The sequence below is a fragment of the Trachurus japonicus genome, chromosome 8 (assembly GCF_045865225.1).
Source record: "Trachurus japonicus isolate A0001 chromosome 8, Traja_1.0".
Classification (NCBI taxonomy): domain Eukaryota; kingdom Metazoa; phylum Chordata; class Actinopteri; order Carangiformes; family Carangidae; genus Trachurus; species Trachurus japonicus.
In genome coordinates this window covers 30,101,974-30,120,668 of record NC_140914.1, presented here as the reverse complement: position 1 = coordinate 30,120,668, position 18,695 = coordinate 30,101,974, and the positions used below count along the sequence as shown (strand labels likewise).

Genomic DNA, 18,695 nt, shown 5'->3' with positions numbered 1-18,695 from the left:
GCACAGGCGCTCAAGATAAAAGGCGAGGGTTGCTGCTCTAAATCTTTGACATTTTGACTAATGAATGGTGAGCTCCCTGTGACAAGCTTGTGTGATTTTTGCTGTGCATTTCTCAAAACTGCAAACACTAAGTCTTAACCCTATTGAGATGAAGAGCATTTTAACAACTTCAAACACATGTAAGGAGTGTAACCGGCACTGAACTCTTCAATGTGCTAGCATTCAAGCAACTTAAGATGTATTGGAGCTCTTTTATTGCATACCAGAGTACCGAGAACTTGTTCCATGAGAGATGGTTCCTTTGGAGCTCTCAGACCAGTTGGTTTGTTCTCTTCCTCTAAGCCTACAACGCCCAACGTGGGGCTCGAACCCACGACCCTGAGATTAAGAGTCTCATGCTCTACCGACTGAGCTAGTCGGGCCTTTTTCAGGATGGAAATACCTCACCTCAAAACAAAATGCTTAATCAACACATTTGTGACAGTTAAATATGCCTTAGTATGGTAACCTGACCAGAGCCAATCAAATAAGCTGAGGAGAATAGAACATGAGTGATTTCCCTGATTGCTGGAGCTCATGGGCAGATGAACAAAAGTCCTAGGACTCCATGCCGGCAGATCCAACGCGGAACTCAAACTCTCATGGTCCTGAAAGAGCCTCATGCTCCACCAACGCTCTTGCAGTATCTTAGCAATTATGACTTTTGCTCTACTCTGATAGATATTGCTGATATTAAGAGTCTCTGATTGACCACACGTGAAGGAGCCTTTTTTGAGCCAACTTCTTCATTAGGTTACTCTTTGGACTCTGCATCAGTTGTGTCCAGAGAACCCCTTTTGCAGCACAGAGAACAGTTGATAATTGTACTTTTTTGCCCCTTTTAAAATCCTACCACGCCCAACGTGGGGCTCGAACCCACGACCCTGAGATTAAGAGTCTCATGCTCTACCGAGTGAGCTAGCCGGGCCTTCTTCCAAGGAAAACACCTCCCTTCAAAACGAAATACTACGTTATACAACACACTCATGATACTTAGCACACTTTAGTACCCTGAAAGCTCCACCAACACTGGTGTAGTTCTTAGCTAGTATGGCTGGGGCTGTGCATTTCCAAAAGAACTCCAACCACCTATGTAAGGCTTGACCATACTGAGAGTAAGAACCTTTGACAAATTTCACCACAAGATCAAGTCATAAATATGGAGTCTAATTTGCACTCGTGCTAACATCCAAGATATTCCACTACCTAACACCCATTTTAGCCGCTGTATCATGTTTTCCATCTCAGTTGTATTATAAGAGCCCATAGAGTAAATCTTCACTGACAGCAAGTTCACTTGCATGTCCAAACACAGACATTGTTTTTGGTTTAAACAAGTCAGTTTTTGTTTGTAGACCCATTGGATGAGAGGTGGCACAAAAGTCCCCAACCAAAAGCACATCCTTCGAGCCGGAGTTGAACCAGCGACCTAAGGATAACTGTCTTGTTAACCTACAGTCCTCCGCTTTACCAACTGAGCTATCGAAGGGACAGCAGGGTGCTCAGTTGCTCCGCTTTTGCATTCAACAGTGGCTTAACAAAAATATGCTGCTCAATTGTTCCGCTTATACAGTGGCTTAAAGCAGATATCAGTGGAATGTTTTTGTTAATATAAGTCCTAAATAGTCCTATTTTCCGTCAGCAATCACTTACATGAAGTATTTCAGCCTAAACACGAGTCTCTCCGTCACTCTGCTCTGCTGTAACCCGAGGAGAAAATTTTCCTTGTGGGATACAAGTGTTATCCAATGAGGGGAGAGAACGGCATGAAGGGCTGTGTGTGCAGCCAAGGGATGCGCGTGAATGTGGTGACGTAGCACGAGGACCAATTGATGCCTGACAAGGGCGGGGGCTGCTAACTCATGGTGCGTTCAAGGAAACTCGTACTTTGTGTTTTTCCTTCCTGTGAAGTCATACCAGTTCGATCTGGTACGAGTTCACGGGTCGGAAGTTACGAGTGGCCGTTATAGGGAACTTTCACAGACAACAGGACGGTAAAAACACGAGCTACGGGTTACCTGGAACGCTACCAAGTCGTAGTTGTGACTTGAAGCTGTAACTTACGGTTTCAAAAGCCTGCCTTGAACACAGCATTAGCCGAAACGGCCGTGCCACTGATATCTGCTTTAACAAAACTAGGCTCAAAGAGCCAACAACCAGGGAGAGGCTCAAGGTCAAAGGCCATGATGAGTGATGACCTCCCTGTGACATTGTGGTCCAAGGGTCAACATTGAGGGGGGCCAGCTAATTCATTGCGCAACATGGACAATCAACACTTTTAGGTCAAGACCTCAAGAGCGAAAATCGGAGGATGGACAATGGAAGAGAACACCATTGTATTCATGTCAGCTTGACTGACTGACTAGAGAAAGCTGATCACGTCCAAGTATGGAGAACTCCCTGGTTTGAAGCTGTCAATTGGCCCCAACAAAAAGCACATCCTTCGAGCCGGAGTTGAACCAGCGACCTAAGGATAACTGTCCTGTGAACCTACAGTCCTCCGCTCTACCAACTGAGCTATCGAAGGGACAGCAGGGGGCTCAGTTGCTCGGCTTTTACATTCAACAGTGGCTTAACAAAAATATGCTGCTCAATTGTTCTGCTTTTACAGTGGCTTAACAAAACTAGGCTCAAAGAGCCAACAACCAGGGAGAGGCTCAAGGTCAAAGGCCACGATGAGTGATGACCTCCTTGTGACATTGTGGTCCAAGGGTCAACATTGAGGGGGGCCAGCCAATTCATTGCGCAACATGGAAAATCAACACTTTTAAGTCAAGACCTCAAGAGCTGAAATGGGAGGATGGACAATGGAAGGCCTTTGTATTCATGTCAGCCTGACCGACTGACTAGGGAAAGCTGATCATGTCCAAGTATGGAGAACTCCCTAATTTGAAGCTGTCAATTGGCCCCAACAAAAAGCACATCCTTCGAGCCGGAGTTGAACCAGCGACCTAAGGATAACTGTCCTGTGAACCTACAGTCCTCCGCTCTACCAACTGAGCTATCGAAGGGACAGCAGGGGGCTCAGTTGCTCGGCTTTTGCATTCAACAGTGGCTTAACAAAAATATGCTGCTCAATTGTTCTGCTTTTACAGTGGCTTAACAAAACTAGGCTCAAAGAGCCAACAACCAGGGAGAGGCTCAAGGTCAAAGGCCACGATGAGTGATGACCTCCTTGTGACATTGTGGTCCAAGGGTCAACATTGAGGGGGGCCAGCCAATTCATTGCGCAACATGGAAAATCAACACTTTTAAGTCAAGACCTCAAGAGCTGAAATGGGAGGATGGACAATGGAAGGCCTTTGTATTCATGTCAGCCTGACCGACTGACTAGGGAAAGCTGATCATGTCCAAGTATGGAGAACTCCCTAATTTGAAGCTGTCAATTGGCCCCAACAAAAAGCACATCCTTCGAGCCGGAGTTGAACCAGCGACCTAAGGATAACTGTCCTGTGAACCTACAGTCCTCCGCTCTACCAACTGAGCTATCGAAGGGACAGCAGGGTGCTCAGTTGCTCTGTTTTTGCATTGCACAGGCGCTCAAGATAAAAGGCGAGGGTTGCTGCTCTAAATCTTTGACATTTTGACTAATGAATGGTGAGCTCCCTGTGACAAGCTTGTGTGATTTTTGCTGTGCATTTCTCAAAACTGCAAACACTAAGTCTTAACCCTATTGAGATGAAGAGCATTTTAACAACTTCAAACACATGTAAGGAGTGTAACCGGCACTGAACTCTTCAATGTGCTAGCATTCAAGCAACTTAAGATGTATTGGAGCTCTTTTATTGCATACCAGAGTACCGAGAACTTGTTCCATGAGAGATGGTTCCTTTGGAGCTCTCAGACCAGTTGGTTTGTTCTCTTCCTCTAAGCCTACAACGCCCAACGTGGGGCTCGAACCCACGACCCTGAGATTAAGAGTCTCATGCTCTACCGACTGAGCTAGTCGGGCCTTTTTCAGGATGGAAATACCTCACCTCAAAACAAAATGCTTAATCAACACATTTGTGACAGTTAAATATGCCTTAGTATGGTAACCTGACCAGAGCCAATCAAATAAGCTGAGGAGAATAGAACATGAGTGATTTCCCTGATTGCTGGAGCTCATGGGCAGATGAACAAAAGTCCTAGGACTCCATGCCGGCAGATCCAACGCGGAACTCAAACTCTCATGGTCCTGAAAGAGCCTCATGCTCCACCAACGCTCTTGCAGTATCTTAGCAATTATGACTTTTGCTCTACTCTGATAGATATTGCTGATATTAAGAGTCTCTGATTGACCACACGTGAAGGAGCCTTTTTTGAGCCAACTTCTTCATTGGGTTACTCTTTGGACTCTGCATCAGTTGTGTCCAGAGAACCCCTTTTGCAGCACAGAGAACAGTTGATAATTGTACTTTTTTGCCCCTTTTAAAATCCTACCACGCCCAACGTGGGGCTCGAACCCACGACCCTGAGATTAAGAGTCTCATGCTCTACCGACTGAGCTAGCCGGGCCTTCTTCCAAGGAAAACACCTCCCTTCAAAACGAAATACTACGTTATACAACACACTCATGATACTTAGCACACTTTAGTACCCTGAAAGCTCCACCAACACTGGTGTAGTTCTTAGCTAGTATGGCTGGGGCTGTGCATTTCCAAAAGAACTCCAACCACCTATGTAAGGCTTGACCATACTGAGAGTAAGAACCTTTGACAAATTTCACCACAAGATCAAGTCATAAATATGGAGTCTAATTTGCACTCGTGCTAACATCCAAGATATTCCACTACCTAACACCCATTTTAGCCGCTGTATCATGTTTTCCAATTCAGTTGTATTATAAGAGCCCATAGAGTAAATCTTCACTGACAGCAAGTTCACTTGCATGTCCAAACACAGACATTGTTTTTGGTTTAAACAAGTCAGTTTTTGTTTGTAGACCCATTGGATGAGAGGTGGCACAAAAGTCCCCAACCAAAAGCACATCCTTCGAGCCGGAGTTGAACCAGCGACCTAAGGATAACTGTCTTGTTAACCTACAGTCCTCCGCTTTACCAACTGAGCTATCGAAGGGACAGCAGGGTGCTCAGTTGCTCCGCTTTTGCATTCAACAGTGGCTTAACAAAAATATGCTGCTCAATTGTTCCGCTTATACAGTGGCTTAACAAAACTAGGCTCAAAGAGCCAACAACCAGGGAGAGGCTCAAGGTCAAAGGCCATGATGAGTGATGACCTCCCTGTGACATTGTGGTCCAAGGGTCAACATTGAGGGGGGCCAGCTAATTCATTGCGCAACATGGACAATCAACACTTTTAGGTCAAGACCTCAAGAGCGAAAATCGGAGGATGGACAATGGAAGAGAACACCATTGTATTCATGTCAGCTTGACTGACTGACTAGAGAAAGCTGATCACGTCCAAGTATGGAGAACTCCCTGGTTTGAAGCTGTCAATTGGCCCCAACAAAAAGCACATCCTTCGAGCCGGAGTTGAACCAGCGACCTAAGGATAACTGTCCTGTGAACCTACAGTCCTCCGCTCTACCAACTGAGCTATCGAAGGGACAGCAGGGTGCTCAGTTGCTCCGCTTTTGCATTCAACAGTGGCTTAACAAAAATATGCTGCTCAATTGTTCCACTTATACAGTGGCTTAACAAAACTAGGCTCAAAGAGCCAACAACCAGGGAGAGGCTCAAGGTCAAAGGCCATGATGAGTGATGACCTCCCTGTGACATTGTGGTCCAAGGGTCAACATTGAGGGGGGCCAGCCAATTCATTGCGCAACATGGAAAATCAACGCTTTTAAGTCAAGACCTCAAGAGCTGAAATGGGAGGATGGACAATGGAAGGCCTTTGTATTCATGTCAGCCTGACCGACTGACTAGGGAAAGCTGATCATGTCCAAGTATGGAGAACTCCCTAATTTGAAGCTGTCAATTGGCCCCAACAAAAAGCACATCCTTCGAGCCGGAGTTGAACCAGCGACCTAAGGATAACTGTCCTGTGAACCTACAGTCCTCCGCTCTACCAACTGAGCTATCGAAGGGACAGCAGGGGGCTCAGTTGCTCGGCTTTTGCATTCAACAGTGGCTTAACAAAAATATGCTGCTCAATTGTTCTGCTTTTACAGTGGCTTAACAAAACTAGGCTCAAAGAGCCAACAACCAGGGAGAGGCTCAAGGTCAAAGGCCACGATGAGTGATGACCTCCTTGTGACATTGTGGTCCAAGGGTCAACATTGAGGGGGGCCAGCCAATTCATTGCGCAACATGGAAAATCAACACTTTTAAGTCAAGACCTCAAGAGCTGAAATGGGAGGATGGACAATGGAAGGCCTTTGTATTCATGTCAGCCTGACCGACTGACTAGGGAAAGCTGATCATGTCCAAGTATGGAGAACTCCCTAATTTGAAGCTGTCAATTGGCCCCAACAAAAAGCACATCCTTCGAGCCGGAGTTGAACCAGCGACCTAAGGATAACTGTCCTGTGAACCTACAGTCCTCCGCTCTACCAACTGAGCTATCGAAGGGACAGCAGGGGGCTCAGTTGCTCGGCTTTTGCATTCAACAGTGGCTTAACAAAAATATGCTGCTCAATTGTTCTGCTTTTACAGTGGCTTAACAAAACTAGGCTCAAAGAGCCAACAACCAGGGAGAGGCTCAAGGTCAAAGGCCACGATGAGTGATGACCTCCTTGTGACATTGTGGTCCAAGGGTCAACATTGAGGGGGGCCAGCCAATTCATTGCGCAACATGGAAAATCAACACTTTTAAGTCAAGACCTCAAGAGCTGAAATGGGAGGATGGACAATGGAAGGCCTTTGTATTCATGTCAGCCTGACCGACTGACTAGGGAAAGCTGATCATGTCCAAGTATGGAGAACTCCCTAATTTGAAGCTGTCAATTGGCCCCAACAAAAAGCACATCCTTCGAGCCGGAGTTGAACCAGCGACCTAAGGATAACTGTCCTGTGAACCTACAGTCCTCCGCTCTACCAACTGAGCTATCGAAGGGACAGCAGGGTGCTCAGTTGCTCTGTTTTTGCATTGCACAGGCGCTCAAGGTAAAAGGCGAGGGTTGCTGCTCTAAATCTTTGACATTTTGACTAATGAATGGTGAGCTCCCTGTGACAAGGTTGTGTGATTTTTGCTGTGCATTTCTCAAAACTGCAAACACTAAGTCTTAACCCTATTGAGATGAAGAGCATTTTAACAACTTCAAACACATGTAAGGAGTGTAACCGGCACTGAACTCTTCAATGTGCTAGCATTCAAGCAACTTAAGATGTATTGGAGCTCTTTTATTGCATACCAGAGTACCGAGAACTTGTTCCATGAGAGATGGTTCCTTTGGAGCTCTCAGACCAGTTGGTTTGTTCTCTTCCTCTAAGCCTACAACGCTCAACGTGGGACTCGAACCCACGACCCTGAGATTAAGAGTCTCATGCTCTACCGACTGAGCTAGTCGGGCCTTTTTCAGGATGGAAATACCTCACCTCAAAACAAAATGCTTAATCAACACATTTGTGACAGTTAAATATGCCTTAGTATGGTAACCTGACCAGAGCCAATCAAATAAGCTGAGGAGAATAGAACATGAGTGATTTCCCTGATTGCTGGAGCTCATGGGCAGATGAACAAAAGTCCTAGGACTCCATGCCGGCAGATCCAACGCGGAACTCAAACTCTCATGGTCCTGAAAGAGCCTCATGCTCCACCAACGCTCTTGCAGTATCTTAGCAATTATGACTTTTGCTCTACTCTGATAGATATTGCTGATATTAAGAGTCTCTGATTGACCACACGTGAAGGAGCCTTTTTTGAGCCAACTTCTTCATTGGGTTACTCTTTGGACTCTGCATCAGTTGTGTCCAGAGAACCCCTTTTGCAGCACAGAGAACAGCTGATAATTGTACTTTTTTGCCCCTTTTACAATCCTACCACGCCCAACGTGGGGCTCGAACCCACGACCCTGAGATTAAGAGTCTCATGCTCTACCGACTGAGCTAGCCGGGCCTTCTTCCAAGGAAAACACCTCCCTTCAAAACGAAATACTACGTTATACAACACACTCATGATACTTAGCACACTTTAGTACCCTGAAAGCTCCACCAACACTGGTGTAGTTCTTAGCTAGTATGGCTGGGGCTGTGCATTTCCAAAAGAACTCCAACCACCTATGTAAGGCTTGACCATACTGAGAGTAAGAACCTTGGACAAATTTCACCACAAGATCAAGTCATAAATATGGAGTATAATTTGCACTCGTGCTAACATCCAAGATATTCCACTACCTAACACCCATTTTAGCCGCTGTATCATGTTTTCCAATTCAGTTGTATTATAAGAGCCCATAGAGTAAATCTTCACTGACAGCAAGTTCACTTGCATGTCCAAACACAGACATTGTTTTTGGTTTAAACAAGTCAGTTTTTGTTTGTAGACCCATTGGATGAGAGGTGGCACAAAAGTCCCCAACCAAAAGCACATCCTTCGAGCCGGAGTTGAACCAGCGACCTAAGGATAACTGTCCTGTGAACCTACAGTCCTCCGCTCTACCAACTGAGCTATCGAAGGGACAGCAGGGGGCTCAGTTGCTCGGCTTTTGCATTCAACAGTGGCTTAACAGAAATATGCTGCTCAATTGTGCCGCTTATACAGTGGCTTAACAAAACTAGGCTCAAAGAGCCAACGACCAGGGAGAGACTCAAGGTCAAAGGCCACAATGAGTGATGACCTCCCTGTGACATTGTGGTCCAAGGGTCAACATTGAGGGGGGCCAGCCAATTCATTGCGCAACATGGAAAATCAACACTTTTAGGTCAAGACCTCAAGAGCTGAAATGGGAGGTTGGACAATGGAAGGCCTTTGTATTCATGTCAGCTTGACCGACTGACTAGGGAAAGCTGATCACGTCCAAGTATGGAGAATCTCCCTGGTTTGAAGCTGTCAATCGGCCCCAACGAAAATCACATCCTTCGAGGCGGAGTTGAACCAGCGACCTAAGGATAACTGTCCTGTGAACCTACAGTCCTCCGCTCTACCAACTGAGCTATCGAAGGGACAGCAGGGGGCTCAGTTGCTCGGCTTTTGCATTCAACAGTGGCTTAACAAAAATATGCTGCTCAATTGTTCTGCTTTTACAGTGGCTTAACAAAACTAGGCTCAAAGAGCCAACAACCAGGGAGAGGCTCAAGGTCAAAGGCCACGATGAGTGATGACCTCCTTGTGACATTGTGGTCCAAGGGTCAACATTGAGGGGGGCCAGCCAATTCATTGCGCAACATGGAAAATCAACACTTTTAAGTCAAGACCTCAAGAGCTGAAATCGGAGGATGGACAATGGAAGGCCTTTGTATTCATGTCAGCTTGACCGACTGACTAGGGAAAGCTGATCATGTCCAAGTATGGAGAACTCCCTAATTTGAAGCTGTCAATTGGCCCCAACAAAAAGCACATCCTTCGAGCCGGAGTTGAACCAGCGACCTAAGGATAACTGTCCTGTGAACCTACAGTCCTCCGCTCTACCAACTGAGCTATCGAAGGGACAGCATGGTGCTCAGTTGCTCTGTTTTTGCATTGCACAGGCGCTCAAGGTAAAAGGCGAGGGTTGCTGCTCTAAATCTTTGACATTTTGACTAATGAATGGTGAGCTCCCTGTGACAAGCTTGTGTGATTTTTGCTGTGCATTTCTCAAAACTGCCAACACTAAGTCTTAACCTTATTGAGATGAAGAGCATTTTAACAACTTCAAACACATGTAAGGAGTGTAACCGGCACTGAACTCTTCAATGTGCTAGCATTCAAGCAACTTAAGATGTATTGGAGCTCTTTTATTGCATACCAGAGTACCGAGAACTTGTTCCATGAGAGATGGTTCCTTTGGAGCTCTCAGACCAGTTGGTTTGTTCTCTTCCTCTAAGCCTACAACTCCCAACGTGGGGCTCGAACCCACGACCCTGAGATTAAGAGTCTCATGCTCTACCGACTGAGCTAGTCGGGCCTTTTTCAGGATGGAAATACCTCACCTCAAAACAAAATGCTTAATCAACACATTTGTGACAGTTAAATATGCCTTAGTATGGTAACCTGACCAGAGCCAATCAAATAAGCTGAGGAGAATAGAACATGAGTGATTTCCCTGATTGCTGGAGCTCATGGGCAGATGAACAAAAGTCCTAGGACTCCATGCCGGCAGATCCAACGCGGAACTCAAACTCTCATGGTCCTGAAAGAGCCTCATGCTCCACCAACGCTCTTGCAGTATCTTAGCAATTATGACTTTTGCTCTACTCTGATAGATATTGCTGATATTAAGAGTCTCTGATTGACCACACGTGAAGGAGCCTTTTTTGAGCCAACTTCTTCATTGGGTTACTCTTTGAACTCTGCATCAGTTGTGTCCAGAGAACCCCTTTTGCAGCACAGAGAACAGTTGATAATTGTACTTTTTTGCCCCTTTTAAAATCCTACCACGCCCAACGTGGGGCTCGAACCCACGACCCTGAGATTAAGAGTCTCATGCTCTACCGACTCCGCTAAAGCTGGGGAACAATAGTCTGGATGGGTGGGGGGGGAAGAAGGAAAGAGGGGGAAGGAGGGGGAAGGAAAAAAATGAAGGAAAAGAGAGGAAATTTTGAGAGAAAGAGAAAAAAAATGGAAGGAACCTGTAGTTTTCTGTCTCTGCTGTCCATCACAAGTGAAAGCACACATATTCTGATCAATTAATTTGAGAAATGTAACCAAACATGACACTTTACTGCAGAGTAGCATAGGAGGTTCTAGATCAAAAGGTCGCTGGTTCGATTCCACCATTGGTGCATGAGGCCTGTAACACAAACTACTACCAAGTGTTATGAAATGTAACTAAATGTACTTTTATTGTAATTTTTACATTATATATATATATAACTTTTATATTTTAGATTTCTGAATGAAGTACTGCAACAATGTAATCATCTTCTATGAATAAGTTGGCATGTTTGCAGAAAAAACTAAAGACATTCACTGAAACGTAACAAATTTATTACAAATTTCACACACACACACACACACACACACACACACACACACACACACACACACACACACACACACACACACACACACACACACAAAAACACTTGTGTGAAATTAAACTAGAAAACCTGAAGCAATAAAAACCAAAATAAATTAAACAATTAAAAATAGAAAAAATAAATAAATACCGGTAACTAAAATAAAATAAAAGCAATAAATTAACAAATATAGAAAATGATTAAAATAAGGAAATATTAGGACAAGAATAACAATTTAAAATAGAATAAAATAAACAATGAATAAATACAATAAATAAATAAAAACAGAAAATCTTTAAAGTTAGGAAAATTTAGCACAAGAAACAATTTAAAATAGAATTAAAAAAGACAACCAAAACAAAATAAGTAAAATAAATACAATAAATAAACAACAGAAGAAAATAATTTGAGTTTTTAAAAAAAGAACAGCAGTAAATTAAGACTCTTTTTTTTTCTTTTAAAACTGTTTCCCTGTCTCCACAACAAATTTCTCCCTGGTGGAGACCAATAAAACCTAACCTAACTTAACTTAACCTAACCTATTTACATTATATACATATTGACAAAGAAAGAATGTCACACCACTTTTTTTCCCTCCCTCTTTCTCCTCATCTCCTCCATCCAATCTTCCAGTGGCATAGTGTTGTTTTTGGGACAGTATATATGCCCATAATACTGCCCATGACCGTTCTCCTTAATGCGCGGCAGGTGGCACTGACGGCATTTGTTTTTTTCGACCGTGCGGGTGTAGGCTCTTCGGGTCGGCGGTGGTGAGGGCAGCGGGCCAGATGGCACAATCTGTTTGCTTCCAGTGGTGGTAGCAAACACAACTGGCACAATGACAGGGCTGGGGTTTGAAAGTACAGGAGCTGGAGGTGGTGGCTGGCTGAACAACTGCCTCTGAGCTGCTGACTTCCTCTTATCCACCGCCTGTCCAACCGTACTCTGGGGCAAGTGGTACTGATGTTGGGGACCAGGCCGTGGTGGTACAGCAGGAGGGCACACCTGAACAGGCGGAAGAGGCCTCGCACCAAGAGGGACAGATTCAGGCAGGTTGACCCCTTGCAACAGAATGCTGCTGTCCTGCCTCTTCAGTCTCTTATTGTGCCACTGGGTTAAAGTTGTTTGGCTGATTTCAAACAACTGCAGAGTCGTGCTCCCCATCACTGTGGCATTCCCCAGGACCAGCTGCCTGATCTTGCTGTAGTCTGTCAAAATCAGAGTCCATCTTGTCAAGCTGTAAGTGCCCTGTTTTTGGGGACTCTTGTGAATGGTGCACAGCTTGACACAGATGGACTCCACAAGACGGCTACAGTCTGGCCACTGGGCAGGGGATCCTGAGGAAGCTAAGACACAACGTGTTGTGCTCTCTACACCAGGCGTAAATTCAGGTCTCTTTTTAGAGCACCTGAAGCGTCCTGTTGTAAGGCGCACCTGGTGACGAGCAGCGTATGCCACCCGCTGCTGGTCATATGGCAGGAGGTTCTGCCACAGCCCTACAATAGTACTGGCCTGCTGATTGGTAATTGTCTGACCAGTTACAGTCCTCAGGCCAACCAGGTACTCAGCCAGGTCATCCACTCTGTCCATCCCTGGGATGCCACGCTCATCAACAGCCTGGGAAAGACATCAAAATTAAAACACAATAACACAACTAGAAAAGTACAGCTGTCACAGTCCAACAGTCACAAAACACCAACTACTGTAGGATGTCATTCTAATCAGACATATGGATATGGATGAGGATTTTGCTTAACATATTTTGACTGCATCTGGTGTCTTCCTCAGAAGAGTCACCTGATGTTGCTGTGATGTGTCACACCAGCTGATGTTACACAGAAAATCAGCTGAGATGACACTTCACAACAACATCACCCAGTAGTTGCAGTCAAAACATGTCAAGGTAACACAAAAACATACATCCATGTCCATTATGTCTGATTAGAGGAACATTGGTGATTATCAAATGAAGTCATAATGAACTTAACTGAACTAGGACTTACCGCTTGTTGCACAGGTGCTGCTGTGGCCAGGGTAGGTGCCCCAGAGGGACCAATAGTTGCTGTGGAGAGAGTGGCTGATAGGATGTTGAGGGCGGGAGCAGAGGCTGTGCTGGGGATGGCAGTTGTTGGGGCAGAGGACAGGGTGTGCGCATTCTGGTAAATGTAATAAGACAATCATTAATACGCATCAATGATATTTAATACTTTGACAAGTGGGACATTAAGACCAGTGACACCTTTGTGATACAAAAAGACTAACCAGCTGTTTGTCAGGAGCTGCTGGGGTGGCAGTGGCCATTCTGGACTCAGCTGTGGCTGCAGCTGCAGCAGTGGAGGCAGTCACTGTGAAGAGTGGAAGGGCAGAGGCTGCACTCGCAGCATTAGCTGACTGGCCAGAGGACAGCAGAGCCTGGTAAAAAAAAAAAAATATATATATATATATATTACATCATATTACAAGTGCAACAAATGATATGACACATAATAAGAACACTTACCAGTTGTGACAGTTCAGTAGGGATAGCAAGGGCTGACTGAACAGAATGTGTGGACTCACGCACAGGCTGTAAAATGTAATACAAAAAGGTGATTATAAGAAGGCAATAAATTGGACTTCATCGTATTGCATAATTATTAATTAGCATCATAATTCTATAATTAATACCAGTTGTTGTTCAGGTGCTGTGGAAACAGCAGGACCAGGAGAGGACTGGAGAGAGGTGGGAGTTGGAGTGGGAGCTGAGCTGGTGGTGACAGGGGCTGGATCAGACAGGTCCAGCAGCTCCACAGTGGGGTCTAGCCCACTTTCCTCAAAACCCTCATCTTCCAGCTCCTCCTCAGTGCCTACATCTTCAAGCAGTGCCTCAGTTTCCTCTGAGTCAGGATGTACATCCTGCAAGGCCTTTCCCGTCTGGCTGTACAAGTAGTCGATGCCAAGAAGCTCGCCTGAGACAGGTGGGAGAACAATAGTGGGTGAAAAATTCACTTTCAGTGCAATAAAAAGATTACACTGAATAGTGAATACAGCAAATAGCTACATCGGGATGAAAAAATATAGTTACCAGTGTAAACAGCAGGTGGCTGAAAAGACGGGACAATGTGCCTTCCAAAGACCTTGACACTGAGGGTGTTAACACAGTGAACAAGGTCTCCAGAGTAACTCAGCAGTGGGGCAGACTTGACTGCTAGGGATGCAGCTTCTCGGTCCTGGTTCCACCTGTTTAGTCCTTCTAAGAGGTACAGCTGGAAATTCAGGCTGTTGGCACTCGTTCCTTAAGATAGAAGAAAAGTAAACACAATGATACATTTATTTCTTGTGTTTGGTCATCTGTAATTTATTAATTGTGCCACTGTTTCCAGGATAATGGTACGTAACACGCAACAGTAGTGCGATGTTAAAGAATCTTTCTGATGAACAATGATTCATACTGACCTGGAATGAACCTGTTCACATGCAGGTGAAAGGACTCCAGTGATGTGGACCCTCTGGCACACCTGTAGTTTGGCAGGACAATGCCTGCCTTGGTGGTGGTGCCAGTCTGCGTGTAAAGAAGCACCCCTGGTTCGTCCTGTATGCACTTAATGTGCCTCTGTTGGACTTCCCAGATGTGCCTCATCCTTTCCTGGTCCAACAGAGGAACACCGAGAAAGTCCCTGCCCTTTGCCCCCATCAGTTCATTGAGCAGCTGCTCAATCATGACAACTGTCTGCCGCTCTCCTCTTGTCTGCCTCCGGCAGTGCAGTGCCAGCTCGTCTTTTGTGATGTTGTGATCGACGAGCGCATCAGTGATGCCAGGGACACCTTCCTGTCTCAGCTGCTCCCGCTTGGCCTGACGCAGCAAGGCAACATCTCCTCTGTCCCACTCGAAGATGCAGGCTGACAGCTTCGCCATGAAGACAGGGTACAGAGGATGAGCATCCTTTGTACACCCAGATGCCAGTCGCCGCATGAAATGATAGATGTCCAACTTGACAATCAGGTTGGGCCACCCACCAAATCTCTCCTTTAATTTTGTCTGCCCTCTGCCTTCTCGACAACAGTCACAGTCGACGTAAAGCAGCTGAGGTGGAGCCACACCGGCATCACTGTACCTGGAGATAAGGCCAGTTGCCATTCTGTCCAGGGCAGGACCCTCCTGAGCAGACAGGACACTGATTAGGATTTGCCCTCTCTCATTGCTTACAGATGTAAGCCAAAGGGCAGTTCCCTTAGCAACGCCTGAGAGCTTCTTGGTGATCTACAATGACACAGAAAACACAGTGAATTCAAATAAATAAATAGTTAAATATGAGCACCAGGGTAATAATTATGTATTTATTTATGTATGTATTTACTGTACTTTACACCATTAGCAGTTAAAAATTCTTACCTTCTTTGTGGAGTCCATTTTTAGGATGCTGCCAAAGGTAGATGTTATGCTGGCTTTGATGTGGTCCAGCCTGCTCAAAATGTCGCGTCCATAAACAGCAAGCATCCATCTGTGTGTTGGAACATCCACAGGCTCAGGAGGATCCTGGAATTTCACTGGGAAAAGGCTTGGCCTAGCGGCAAAGTCAGAGCACACTCCAAGGTACCGGCAGAGACGCTTTAGCCATTCCTCGCTGTGGTTCTCCTTCAGCTGTCTTACCAAGCGAGTGGGACTGTTACCTAGTGTCCTCTCCCTCAGGAAACGGATCACCCGCACATCACAAGCGAATCTGTATAAAATAAAGGGAACGAGAGACCGAATGAGACAAACATTAAAACCTTCTAAATTCTTGATATCAAACTAAGTCAAATTGATTTACATATACTTACTTTCGAGTCAGAATCAATCTGAACTCCAGCCTGTGTGCCAAGTCCAGCTGGTCCAAGATCGTCTTGCTGGATGAGAGATAGGTTGTCTTGCAACCAGCTGAACTGCACCAGAGCGTCTCGGTTACCATCAGGTAATACCTGTCCACATCCAAAACGTGGCGGGCTCTCTTGTGAGCACCATAGCTTGTGAGCTGTGTGCCACAAGCAGGACAGGACAGCCTGACCTTCCACAGGTGGTATGGCATCCACACGAGAAGCCGGTGGTGGAAAAAACGCTCAGGAGTGGGGACTTGGTGGTAAATAAGAGACGGCTCTGGTGGATCGTACCATAGTTTCAGATCCGTGCGCAGGCGCTGGTTTTTCCACAAGGCTGCTGAAATCCACTTCTGATCCTGAAGTGGTATGGTCTTCAGCAACTTTGTCGGCAGCCAGGCAGAATCTGAAACCTTTTCAGCCAATGTCGAGGTGAGAGGAGCTGAGGGGGCTCCAGAGGAGACACAGGCGGAGGTGGCAGATACCACTTGCTATTTTATGAAAGATAAAATAAAATACGTTAAGTTGAATACATAACAATCGACTCAAGAGCAGTTCCTGTTTCAAGTGTAGTAGAATATCTTCTTACAGCTGTAGCAGTGGAGGGCAGAATGGGAGAAGCTGGGCTATATACAGGAACAGGAGAGGGAGGAAGAGACAGAGGAGAAACGGTCTGCAGAAGCATCTTGGGACTGCGGCCAGTTGGTGACACTATTCTTTTTGTGGGGCTTGTGATGGGGCTAAATACATCAGAGGTCTGAGGGAATAAAGGCACAGGTCACAATAAAGGATAACCATAGATGATAATGAATGAATGTATCTATCATTATTCGTATAGCAGTCAATAAACCAAATAATTTAAACATGAAATGAGTGCATGAAAGTACCACTATAGTAACTGTTACATGAAAACAATAACAGTGTACCAGTGTATATTTTTTAAATCAACTCAAATCTATGTTCTCTTTACATTACCTTAGACTGAGGTGAATGCTTCCCAGCCAAACGTAGGTTTGGCTTTAACATGGCACCATGAGAGCCACCAAACCGTGGCTTTGTAAACTGAAAAAAAAGAAAGAAAAAAAAAAGACCTTAACTGGGGCTTTGTACATTTTATATAGTTGAGTATATTATTATTAATAATATTTATACTATAAATATCAGAACAAGTAAATCCTCATTACTTACTGATGCCAAAGACAAAATGGGCCTTCTAGGTGCACCACTAGTTGTTGTACTAGAGACATCCTTTGGTGGTGGAGCTGCAGGTGAGGGTCCTGGCTGCGTAGGTGGTGGTGGAGCTGCAGGTGAGGGTCCTGGCTGCATAGGTGGTGGTGGAGCTGCAGGTGAGGGTCCTGGCTGCATAGGTGGTGGTGGAGCTGCAGGTGAGGGTCCTGGCTGCGTAGGTGGTGGTGGAGCTGCAGGTGAGGGTCCTGGCTGCGGAGTCGCAGCAGATGAAGGCCCTGACTGCTGTGACACTGTACATGATGTTCCTGGATGCACTGAGACAGGGAGCGAACTGGAAGGCTACACATTCACAGAGAAGATTAAAAAAAAAAGTAATACAACAGAATTCAACACCAGCACAACATAATTGTATGAGAGACTTCACATACCTTCTTTGCGTGGAAACCACAGCTGCAGCTCTGTGCACCTCCAAACAGTAACATCTGTCCCCTCTTCTGCATTGGGCATTTCTCAATCTGTATTAAAGTTTGACAGCGAATAAGAAGGTGTTCCCTTTAAATATGTCATAGCTTTACATTTAATACACATATCACTCTGTCCAGGACAGGTTTACCTTCAGATATAGATCATGCCACTTCTTTTGCCGAGGTGCTGGTCTGTTTCCTGCCTCAGAGGGCCAAACACCTAAGGCAGCAAATCTCTGCAGGCGGGATAGCCACTCTGCATCCCCCATTGCCCTGTGTTTTTTTTGTTTGGAAGCCATCTGCCATTAACAGGAAAAGGATGTTATCATATTTATACCAAAACAGATATTTGCTCATAACACAAATATGGACAATGTACACACTTTCTAACTCATTAATACACATGTTTGTGCACACACACAAGGTCTTACTTGTATAGTACAGTCACAAACAAACAGCTAATTATAAACAAATAGCAGTAGCCTACATATTATATATTTATGACAACAGAAGTGAATATTACACAGATTTCATTCATACCGTAGCTAACTAGTACTAGTAGCAGCGGTGCATATTGAAGACGGTTACATTCGGTTACAACAGAAGTGAATACTACCGGTAGACAGATTTAATTCGTACTGTAGCTTATTATTAACTTGTAGCAGTGCATATTCAAGACTTCTGTGACAACAGAAGTGAATACTATACAGATTTCATTCATACTGTTAATGCTAGAAGTACATAAAAATATACTCTGACCGTCCGTATACTGATCTCGTACTAATAAGCAGTACAGTGAGAGCGGGGGGAGGGGTAGGGTTACAGTAGCATTACAGTTAGCTGCTCTCGCAGAAAAAGATCGCGATTTAGAAAAGTCAAAAAGAGGTCGAAATAAATGTAGCGGTTACTGTGACAGTATTTAACAATGGGGGAAACGATACTGAAGCGGTAAAACAATGTCTGGCTCTAAAAGTAACGTTAGAACAGGAAAACACTAACGTCGACCGCGATACGACGACGTCGACATTGTTGCTTTTAATAGTAATTTCTGTCTTTAATAAATATCCGCCTAGCTAGCAAGTTGACTCAACGTTACAACACAACAATATTTTGATGAGTGTGTTTTCTT

At 45.0% G+C, this 18,695-nt stretch overlaps 1 protein-coding gene and 18 non-coding genes across 19 annotated transcripts; all 19 read right to left on the bottom strand.

The window, feature by feature from the left end:
* Window positions 1-349: 349 nt before the first annotated feature.
* Window positions 350-422, bottom strand: trnak-cuu (transfer RNA lysine (anticodon CUU)). Its single transcript has one exon. It is a non-coding gene; the product is annotated as a tRNA-Lys (tRNA).
* A 472-nt stretch (window positions 423-894) lies between these two features.
* Window positions 895-967, bottom strand: trnak-cuu (transfer RNA lysine (anticodon CUU)). Its single transcript has one exon. It is a non-coding gene; the product is annotated as a tRNA-Lys (tRNA).
* Window positions 968-1,440: 473 nt separating this feature from the next.
* On the bottom strand, window positions 1,441-1,528 carry trnay-gua (transfer RNA tyrosine (anticodon GUA)). Its single transcript is given in 2 exon segments — window positions 1,441-1,476; window positions 1,492-1,528. It is a non-coding gene; the product is annotated as a tRNA-Tyr (tRNA).
* Window positions 1,529-2,478: 950 nt separating this feature from the next.
* On the bottom strand, window positions 2,479-2,566 carry trnay-gua (transfer RNA tyrosine (anticodon GUA)). The gene is given in 2 exon segments: window positions 2,479-2,514; window positions 2,530-2,566. It is a non-coding gene; the product is annotated as a tRNA-Tyr (tRNA).
* Window positions 2,567-2,962: 396 nt separating this feature from the next.
* trnay-gua (transfer RNA tyrosine (anticodon GUA)) lies at window positions 2,963-3,050 on the bottom strand. Its single transcript is given in 2 exon segments — window positions 2,963-2,998; window positions 3,014-3,050. It is a non-coding gene; the product is annotated as a tRNA-Tyr (tRNA).
* Window positions 3,051-3,446: 396 nt separating this feature from the next.
* trnay-gua (transfer RNA tyrosine (anticodon GUA)) lies at window positions 3,447-3,534 on the bottom strand. Its single transcript is given in 2 exon segments — window positions 3,447-3,482; window positions 3,498-3,534. It is a non-coding gene; the product is annotated as a tRNA-Tyr (tRNA).
* Window positions 3,535-3,918: 384 nt separating this feature from the next.
* On the bottom strand, window positions 3,919-3,991 carry trnak-cuu (transfer RNA lysine (anticodon CUU)). Its single transcript has one exon. It is a non-coding gene; the product is annotated as a tRNA-Lys (tRNA).
* Window positions 3,992-4,463: 472 nt separating this feature from the next.
* Window positions 4,464-4,536, bottom strand: trnak-cuu (transfer RNA lysine (anticodon CUU)). Its single transcript has one exon. It is a non-coding gene; the product is annotated as a tRNA-Lys (tRNA).
* A 473-nt stretch (window positions 4,537-5,009) lies between these two features.
* On the bottom strand, window positions 5,010-5,097 carry trnay-gua (transfer RNA tyrosine (anticodon GUA)). The gene is given in 2 exon segments: window positions 5,010-5,045; window positions 5,061-5,097. It is a non-coding gene; the product is annotated as a tRNA-Tyr (tRNA).
* A 401-nt stretch (window positions 5,098-5,498) lies between these two features.
* Window positions 5,499-5,586, bottom strand: trnay-gua (transfer RNA tyrosine (anticodon GUA)). Its single transcript is given in 2 exon segments — window positions 5,499-5,534; window positions 5,550-5,586. It is a non-coding gene; the product is annotated as a tRNA-Tyr (tRNA).
* A 396-nt stretch (window positions 5,587-5,982) lies between these two features.
* trnay-gua (transfer RNA tyrosine (anticodon GUA)) lies at window positions 5,983-6,070 on the bottom strand. Its single transcript is given in 2 exon segments — window positions 5,983-6,018; window positions 6,034-6,070. It is a non-coding gene; the product is annotated as a tRNA-Tyr (tRNA).
* Window positions 6,071-6,466: 396 nt separating this feature from the next.
* Window positions 6,467-6,554, bottom strand: trnay-gua (transfer RNA tyrosine (anticodon GUA)). The gene is given in 2 exon segments: window positions 6,467-6,502; window positions 6,518-6,554. It is a non-coding gene; the product is annotated as a tRNA-Tyr (tRNA).
* Window positions 6,555-6,950: 396 nt separating this feature from the next.
* On the bottom strand, window positions 6,951-7,038 carry trnay-gua (transfer RNA tyrosine (anticodon GUA)). Its single transcript is given in 2 exon segments — window positions 6,951-6,986; window positions 7,002-7,038. It is a non-coding gene; the product is annotated as a tRNA-Tyr (tRNA).
* A 384-nt stretch (window positions 7,039-7,422) lies between these two features.
* trnak-cuu (transfer RNA lysine (anticodon CUU)) lies at window positions 7,423-7,495 on the bottom strand. The gene has a single exon. It is a non-coding gene; the product is annotated as a tRNA-Lys (tRNA).
* Window positions 7,496-7,967: 472 nt separating this feature from the next.
* Window positions 7,968-8,040, bottom strand: trnak-cuu (transfer RNA lysine (anticodon CUU)). The gene has a single exon. It is a non-coding gene; the product is annotated as a tRNA-Lys (tRNA).
* A 473-nt stretch (window positions 8,041-8,513) lies between these two features.
* Window positions 8,514-8,601, bottom strand: trnay-gua (transfer RNA tyrosine (anticodon GUA)). Its single transcript is given in 2 exon segments — window positions 8,514-8,549; window positions 8,565-8,601. It is a non-coding gene; the product is annotated as a tRNA-Tyr (tRNA).
* An 881-nt stretch (window positions 8,602-9,482) lies between these two features.
* trnay-gua (transfer RNA tyrosine (anticodon GUA)) lies at window positions 9,483-9,570 on the bottom strand. Its single transcript is given in 2 exon segments — window positions 9,483-9,518; window positions 9,534-9,570. It is a non-coding gene; the product is annotated as a tRNA-Tyr (tRNA).
* Window positions 9,571-9,954: 384 nt separating this feature from the next.
* On the bottom strand, window positions 9,955-10,027 carry trnak-cuu (transfer RNA lysine (anticodon CUU)). Its single transcript has one exon. It is a non-coding gene; the product is annotated as a tRNA-Lys (tRNA).
* A 1,557-nt stretch (window positions 10,028-11,584) lies between these two features.
* On the bottom strand, window positions 11,585-17,909 carry LOC146983544 (uncharacterized). The gene is made up of 14 exons (XM_085785622.1): window positions 17,716-17,909; window positions 17,531-17,617; window positions 17,103-17,441; window positions 16,890-16,976; window positions 16,504-16,671; window positions 15,882-16,405; window positions 15,454-15,781; window positions 14,517-15,321; window positions 14,146-14,355; window positions 13,749-14,068; window positions 13,582-13,647; window positions 13,344-13,493; window positions 13,085-13,237; window positions 11,585-12,698 (listed from the first exon to the last, which is right to left on the bottom strand). Exons 1-14 carry the CDS (start codon window positions 17,863-17,865, stop codon window positions 11,658-11,660), a joined length of 4,428 nt encoding a protein of 1,475 aa, XP_085641748.1. The 5' UTR covers window positions 17,866-17,909; the 3' UTR covers window positions 11,585-11,657.
* Between the last annotated feature and the right edge of the window lie 786 nt (window positions 17,910-18,695).